The sequence below is a fragment of the Bufo gargarizans genome, unplaced genomic scaffold (assembly GCF_014858855.1).
Source record: "Bufo gargarizans isolate SCDJY-AF-19 unplaced genomic scaffold, ASM1485885v1 fragScaff_scaffold_335_pilon, whole genome shotgun sequence".
Taxonomy (NCBI): domain Eukaryota; kingdom Metazoa; phylum Chordata; class Amphibia; order Anura; family Bufonidae; genus Bufo; species Bufo gargarizans.
This window is the reverse complement of record NW_025334096.1, coordinates 153,927-162,239: the sequence shown is the minus strand read 5'-3', so window position 1 is coordinate 162,239 and position 8,313 is coordinate 153,927. Positions and strand designations below refer to the sequence as shown.

Sequence of the window (8,313 nt, the reverse complement as noted above, 5' to 3'; positions counted from 1 at the left end):
GGTCTAGACAATTCTATACACTTCCTGCACTCCAGACTGATACATTGTAACAAAGAGACTTGTAAAGGAGAAAATAGGATAGCAGCCCCGCACACATTACCTCCTCCGTTCGGCGTCTTGGGGGTCAGTGCCCGGTAAGCTGATGGTGATGGAGGATGGCGCCCCCACGTCGTATCTCTTGACAGCTCGCGGGCAGAGTCGCAGTTTCACCAGGCCGGCGTGTGTGAGGGTCCCAAGGAGGGCCGCGGCGGGCTGCAGGGGTGCCGGGAAGAAGCTGGCGAAGGAGAAGTGGTCGGACATGTCTCCTCGGCCACGGCTGTGTCTCTGGTAGAAGCGCAGGTACACCCAGCCCGACAACAGCCCCAGACTGTACCCCACCAGCACCTGACCCGGGATCAGCCCGGCCACCGTCAGGACCATGACCCCCAGCAGTGCCAGCTGAGGGAGAATCCGCACCCAGCGCTGAGGCTCCACCAGGACGTCTCCGATCGTCTGTTTATGCGCCACCAGGACGGCGCCGGCAAAGGCTGGAAACCCGTGGACCCGGGCGGAGAACAGGAAGTGCAGGTCAGAGGTCGCAGCATAGGCCACCAGGAAGAAGAGGGAGCTCAGGACGCCCACAGACAGACTGACCACCCCATAGAAGAGCAGCAGCTCCGGGGCCCCCCACAGCGGCTCCAGCCGGCGCCCGGCACCCAGGGTCAGCAGCAGATTAGCAAGGACGTCCCATAGGTGCAGCTCCACCAGTCCGTGCGTCACCAGCGTCCACAGCCAGAGGTTGGGGGGCAGCAAGAGTCCAGGGGTGACGGCCAGAACATGAGCAGTGTCCACCCATAGGGAGAGAAGGTAAAGGAGGACTACTACCCCCCACAGGCACTTCACCAGCACGCTGCTCCCAGACAGCGCAGATACCAGGCGGTTGGCAGGGATGGAGCGCAGCATGGCGGCAGTCATGGGGTCACCCCGACCTCTACACTCCAATATTCTCACCCCACTAACTTGGATTTACGCCAGTGTCTACCTGTTATGTATAGAAGCCAGGGGCCTAAAGACAGGAAGACCCCCTATAGACAAGTCTGGTACAGGAAGTACAACTCCAATCCTCCAAATGACTACTGGATCTGTCACTGCGCCCCCTATAGAGAGTGTGAACACAGACCTACAGAAACTGCACACCTGCCCCTATAGAGACAGTGTCAACCAAGACCTATAGAAACTGCGCTCCTGCCCCTATAGAGACAATGTGAACCAAGACCTATAGAAACTGCGCTCCTGCCCCTATAGAGACAGTGTGAACCAAGACCTATAGAAACTGCGCTCCTGCCCCTATAGAGACAGTGTGAACCAGACCTATAGAAACTGCACACCTTCCCCTATAGAGACAGTGTGACCCAGACCTATATAAACTGCGCTCCTGCCCCTATAGAGACAGTGTGAACCAGACCTATATAAACTGCGCTCCTGCCCCTATAGAGACAGTGTGAACCAGACCTATATAAACTGCGCTCCTTCCCCTATAGAGACAGTGTGAACCCAGACCTATAGAAACTGCGCTCCTGCCCCTATAGAGACAGTGTGAACCAGACCTATAGAAACTGCACACCTTCCCCTATAGAGACAGTGTGACCCAGACCTATATAAACTGCGCTCCTGCCCCTATAGAGACAGTGTGAACCAGACCTATATAAACTGCGCTCCTGCCCCTATAGAAACAGTGTGAACCAGACCTATATAAACTGCGCTCCTTCCCCTATAGAGACAGTGTGAACCCAGACCTATAGAAACTGCGCTCCTGCCCCTATAGAGACAGTGTGAACCAAGACCTATAGAAACTGCGCTCCTGCCCCTATAGAGACAGTGTGATCCAAGACCTATAGAAACTGCGCTCCTGCCCTATAGAGACAGTGTGATCCAAGACCTATAGAAACTGCGCTCCTGCCCCTATAGAGACAGTGGGAACCAAGACCTATAGAAACTGCGCTCCTTCCCCTATAGAGACAGTGTGATCCCAGACCTATAGAAACTGCGCTCCTGCCCCTATAGAGACAGTGACCTATAGAAACTGCGCTCCTGCCCCTATAGAGACAGTGTGATCCCAGACCTATAGAAACTGCGCTCCTGCCCCTATAGACAGTGTGAACCAAGACCTATAGAAACTGCGCTCCTGCCCCTATAGAGACAGTGTGATCCAAGACCTATAGAAACTGCGCTCCTGCCCTATAGAGACAGTGTGATCCAAGACCTATAGAAACTGCGCTCCTGCCCCTATAGAGACAGTGGGAACCAAGACCTATAGAAATTGCGCTCCTTCCCCTATAGAGACAGTGTGATCCCAGACCTATAGAAACTGCGCTCCTGCCCCTATAGACAGTGACCTATAGAAACTGCGCTCCTTCCCCTATAGAGACAGTGTGATCCCAGACCTATAGAAACTGCGCTCCTGCCCCTATAGACAGTGACCTATAGAAACTGCGCTCCTGCCCCTATAGAGACAGTGTGATCCCAGACCTATAGAAACTGCGCTCCTGCCCCTATAGACAGTGTGAACCAAGACCTATAGAAACTGCGCTCCTGCCCCTATAGAGACAGTGTGACCCAGACCTATAGAAACTGCGCTCCTGCCCCTATAGAAACCTCCCCTATAGATGCTTAAACACAATCTTCCCCTACTGTATGGCCGCAATGGGAGCTGCCCCTATAGGGTGACCCCAACACAAACTGCCCCTATAAGGTGACACCCACTAGTATCTGCCCCTGTAGAACGTGCCCCTGCAGGGTGTCCCATGGATACCACCAAGCTCCCCCGCCGCCCGCTCCTCTCTCGGCTCCGGTTCCGGGCTGTACAGGGCAGGCCTGACACTTCCACCCGACAACGTCACCAGCCGCGCAGCGCACAAATAGCCAGTACGCATGCGCAGCCTTCTCCGCGCACACCTCTGGGAATCGAAGTCCGGGTGAGCGGCCGTAAAGGAGACGCGCGCATGCGCAGTACTAAAGCCTCTAGTTACCAAGGTATCAGGATAGGGTAATGGCTAAAATCGCAAGGACCTACTGACGTCACAACATCACGTGGCACTCCCAGATCATGTGGATCGAAAACGGAAAGCCGCGCGCTTTTTCCAAGAACCCACGAGTGTCAGCAGCGCAGAAGTACTGGGGGGCTGCTGTACTGAGATGGGGGGCAGCTGTGCGTATGCTGAGGGGGGGTGTCGTGTGTGTGTGTGTATATATGCTGAGGGGGGTGTGTGTGTGTGTGTGTGTGTGTGTATATATGCTGAGGGGGGTGTGTGTGTGTGTGGGCTGTGTGTATGCTGAGGGGGGGGTGTGTGTGTGTGTGGGCTGTGTGTATGCTGAGGGGGGTGTCGTGTGGGGGGGGGTGTCGTGTGGGGGGGGGGGGGCTGTGTGTATGCTGAGGGGGGTGTCGTGTGGGGGGGGGGGGCTGTGTGTATGCTGAGGGGGGTGTCGTGTGGGGGGGGGGGGCTGTGTGTATGCTGAGGGGGGTGTCGTGTGGGGGGGGGGGGCTGTGTGTATGCTGAGGGGGGTGTTGTGGGGGGGGGGCTGTGTGTATGCTGAGGGGGGTGTTGTGGGGGGGGGGGCTGTGTGTATGCTGAGGGGGGTGTTGTGGGGGGGCTGTGTGTATGCTGAGGGGGGTGTCGTGTGGGGGGGGGGCTGTGTGTATGCTGAGGGGGGTGTTGTGGGGGGGGGGCTGTGTGTATGCTGAGGGGGGTGTTGTGGGGGGGCTGTGTGTATGCTGAGGGGGGTGTCGTGTGGGGGGGGGCTGTGTGTATGCTGAGGGGGGTGTTGGGGGGGGGGGGGCTGTGTGTATGCTGAGGGGGGTGTTGTGGGGGGGGGGGGCTGTATTACACAGGCAGATCTTTCAGGTGATAAGGAAGGACTCGGCTGCTGAGGAGACGCTCCTGTTACATGCAGCCATCTTGTCCACAGTATCGGGGGGGTGCTCGTTTTACCGTCTCTTGTCTCCACGCTGTACGGTTATTTGCCGGCGGCAGATTGTAATTAGCACCATCAGCCGTTGTGTAGTTACCGGCGGTATTACACTGTGCTGATGATATGGGGATGACCTCAGCCTGTTCAAGCGTCAGAGATGCCTCTTCAGGCTGTTTTACTGTTTGCGTTCAGATAATAAAACCGTCTGCATCCGTTCAGAACGGATCCATTTGTATTATGTCTTCTATAGCCAAAACTGATCCGTCTTGAACTCCACTGAAAGTCAATGGGGGACGGATCAGTTTTCTATTGTGCCATAGAAAACGGATCCCCATTGACTTGCATTGTGTGTCAGGACGGATCCGTTTTGGCTCTGTTACAGATGATACAAACTGATCCGTTCTGAACGTTTGGCTCAGTTTCATCAGACAGACACCAAAACGCTGCAGGCGGCCTCCAAAGCAGAATGGAGACGGATCGGAGGCAAACTGATGCATCCTGAGCCGATCCTTTTCCATTCATTTTGGACCGCTGAGCCCTGAACGGATCTCAGAAACGGAAAGCCAAAACGCCAGTGTGAAAGCAGCACGACGGCAACAGCGAGGAAATGTCTGTCAGAAACCTATCAGGGCTTCCTGTAGAGATAGTCGCCATTACTGTCCGTCAGGAGAAGATGATAATCTTTATATGGCGCCACCGTATACCACAGCGCTGTACAATCTATACAACCGAGAAACCAGGAGTGAGCGCGCCGCTAGCAGGAGCTTACAATCTATACAACCGAGAAAGCAGGAGTGAGCGCGCCGCTAGCAGGAGCTTACAATCTATACAACCGAGAAACCAGGAGTGAGCGCGGCGCTAGCAGGAGCTTACAATCTATACAACCGAGAAAGCAGGAGTGAGCGCGCCGCTAGCAGGAGCTTACAATCTATACAACCGAGAAACCAGGAGTGAGGAGCTGCTCTCAGGAGCTTACAATCTATACAACTGAGACACTGCGAGTGATGGCGCCGCTCACAAGAGCTTACAATCTATACAACCGAGAAACCAGGAGTGAGGGCGCCGCTCACAGGAGCTTACAATCTATACAACCGAGAAACCAGGAGTGAGGGCGCCGCTCGCAGGAGCTTACAATCTATACAACCGAGAAACCAGGAGTGAGGGCGCCGCTCGCAGGAGCTTTACAATCTATACAACTGAGACACCGGGAGTGAGGGCGCCGCTCGCAGGAGCTTTACAATCTATTCAACCGAGACACCGGGAGTGAGGGCGCCGCTCGCAGGAGCTTTACAATCTATACAACCGAGAAACCAGGAGTGAGGGCGCCGCTCACAAGAGCTTACAATCTATACAACCGAGAAACCAGGAGTGAGGGCGCCGCTCACAGGAGCTTACAATCTATACAACCGAGAAACCAGGAGTGAGGGCGCCGCTCGCAGGAGCTTACAATCTATACAACCGAGAAACCAGGAGTGAGGGCGCCGCTCGCAGGAGCTTTACAATCTATACAACCAAGACACCGGGAGTGAGGGCGCCGCTCACAGGAGCTTACAATCTATACAACCGAGAAACCAGGAGTGAGGGCGCTGCTCGCAGGAGCTTACAATCTATACAACCGAGACACCGGGAGTGAGGGCGCCGCTCGCAGGAGCTTACAATCTATACAACTGAGACACCGGGAGTGAGGGCGCCGCTCGCAGGAGCTTGCAATCTATACAACCAAGACACCAGGAGTGAGGGCGCCGCTCGCAGGAGCTTGCAATCTATACAACCGAGACACTGGGAGTGAGGGCGCCGCTCACAGGAGCTTGCAATCTATACAACCGAGACACTGGGAGTGAGGGCGCTGCTCGCTAGAGCTTTACAATCTATACAACCGAGAAACCAGGAGTGAGGGCGCCGCTCGCAGGAGCTTACAATCTATACAACTGAGACACTGGGAGTGAGGGCGCCGCTCGCAGGAGCTTTACAATCTATACAACCAAGACACCGGGAGTGAGGGCGCCGCTCACAGGAGCTTACAATCTATACAACCGAGAAACCAGGAGTGAGGGCGCCGCTCGCAGGAGCTTACAATCTATACAACTGAGACACTGGGAGTGAGGGCGCCGCTCGCAGGAGCTTTACAATCTATACAACCAAGACACCGGGAGTGAGGGCGCCGCTCGCAGGAGCTTTACAATCTATACAACCAAGACACCAGGAGTGAGGGCGCCGCTCACAGGAGCTTTACAATCTATACAACCAAGACACCGGGAGTGAGGGCGCCGCTCACAGGAGCTTTACAATCTATACAACCAAGACACCAGGAGTGAGGGCGCCGCTCGCAGGAGCTTGCAATCTATACAACCGAGACACTGGGAGTGAGGGCGCTGCTCGCAAGAGCTTTACAATCTATACAACCAAGACACCGGGAGTGAGGGCGCCGCTCACAGGAGCTTTACAATCTATACAACCAAGACACCAGGAGTGAGGGCGCGCTCACAAGAGCTTACAAATAAGGATGAGCAAATCGATTTTGGATGAAACATCCGATGTCTATTAGCATAAAACTTTGTTCCAATACTGTACAGAACAGGAGCTCCGTACAGTATTAGAATGTATTGGCTCCTATGAGCCAAAGGTCTTGCGGCATTGATTCCACAAGGTGCTGATAGCATTCTTTAGAAATGTTGGCCCATATTGATAGGATAGCATCTTGCAGTTGATGGAGATTTGAGGGATGCACATCCAGGGCACGAAGCTCCCGTTCCACCACATCCCAAAGATGCTCTATTGGGTTGAGATCTGGTGACTGTGGGGCCATTTTAGTCCAGTGAACTCATTGTCATGTTCAAGAAACCAATTTGAAATGATTCAAGCTTTGTGACATGGTGCATTATCCTGCTGGAAGTAGCCATCAGAGGATGGGTACATGGTGGTCATGAAGGGATGGACATGGTCAGAAACAATGCTCAGGTAGCCCGTGGCATTTAAACGATGGCCAATTGGCACTAAGGGGCCTAAAGTGTGCCCAGAAAACATCCCCCACACCATTACACCACCACCAGCCTGCACAGTGGTAACAAGGCATGATGGATACATGTTCTCATTCTGTTTACGCCAAATTCGGACTCTACCATTTGAATGTCTCAACAGAAATCGAGACTCATCAGACCAGGCAACATTTTTTCAGTCTTCAACAGTCCAATTTTGGTGAGCTCGTGCAAATTGTATCCTCTTTTTCCTATTTGTAGTGGAGATGAGTGGTACCCGGTGGGGTCTTCTGCTGTTGTAGCCCATCCGCCTCAAGGTTGTGCGTGTTGTGGCTTCACAAATGCTTTGCTGCAGACCTTGGTTGTAACGAGTGGTTATTTCAGCCAACGTTGCTCTTCTATCAGCTTGAATCAGTCGCCCATTCTCCTCTGACCTCCAGCATCAACAAGGCATCTTCGCCCACAGGACGGCCGCATACTGGAGGTTTTTCCCTTTTCACACCATTCTTTGTAAACCCTAGAAATGGTTGTGCGTGAAAATCCCAGTAACTGAGCAGATTGTGAAATACTCAGACCGGCCCGTCTGGCACCAACAACCATGCCACGCTCAAAATTGCTTAAATCCCCTTTCTTTCCCATTCTGACATTCAGTTTGGAGTTCAGGAGATTGTCTTGACCAGGACCACAACCCGACATGCATCGAAGCAACTGCCATGCGATTGGTTGACCAGATAATCGCAATAATGAGAAATAGAACAGGTGTTCCTAATAATTCTTTAGGTGAGTGTATAATTATATACAGGAGATGCCCAGGTTATACCAGCATGGTCTATATCACTATATATAAGAAGATGTATAACTGCGTGATTTTCCTAGTCTATGACGTAAAGTCATGGTTTTATTAAAGACACGGAGGCGAGTATTGCTTTCCCTTTCTTTACTATCCACCAACAGCAGCAAAGAATACATTTTACAAAATTAAGAAAAAACATGTAACAAGGTCCCATTCTGACAGCCCCCTATAATAGGCAGCTCCTCCTCTGGACCTTCCTCTTTCTTTGTGAACCTGACACCAAGGCCGAAACTACGAACTGGAACCACGAACCGAATCATGTCACTGGAGGAAAAAACCATCTCGGAACCAGTAGAACAGCATCACAAAGCCAACTTGTGAGAAGAAGAAAAAAGATGCGGTATGTCGAGGTCGGAAGAAACTTCAACCTGAAAGGAGAAAAAACAGACTATAGGGACATAAATAGTGGGCAGACACCAAACTCGCTGGGCAATCAAAATCCTAGAAATGCAGGCATAACCAATAAGACAGATAATTATCTTAAGACAAAACCAAATGTCCATTAGAATCAAAAATGGGTGGGCAATACTCGCCTCC

General features: G+C 52.9%; 2 protein-coding genes across 2 annotated transcripts in view; one reads left to right on the top strand and one right to left on the bottom strand.

Annotated features, from left to right (window-relative positions):
* Nucleotides 1-66: 66 nt before the first annotated feature.
* On the bottom strand, nt 67-2,859 carry TMEM115 (transmembrane protein 115). Its single transcript, XM_044273009.1, has one exon. The coding sequence runs from the start codon at nt 952-954 to the stop codon at nt 97-99; it is 858 nt and encodes a 285-aa protein (XP_044128944.1). The 5' UTR covers nt 955-2,859; the 3' UTR covers nt 67-96.
* The window catches only part of LOC122922413 (caveolin-3-like), a 33,216-nt gene continuing 27,686 nt past the window's right edge, over nt 2,784-8,313 (top strand). The window contains exon 1 of the mRNA XM_044273011.1: nt 2,784-3,012. Within this exon, the coding sequence (XP_044128946.1) occupies nt 2,784-3,012 (229 nt within the window). The remainder of the gene's footprint in view (nt 3,013-8,313) is intronic.

Bases quoted from the DNA above. Each gene is read 5' to 3' on its own strand.
- TMEM115 (XM_044273009.1), bottom strand. From the start codon at position 954: ATGACTGCCGCCATGCTGCGCTCCATCCCTGCCAACCGCCTGGTATCT.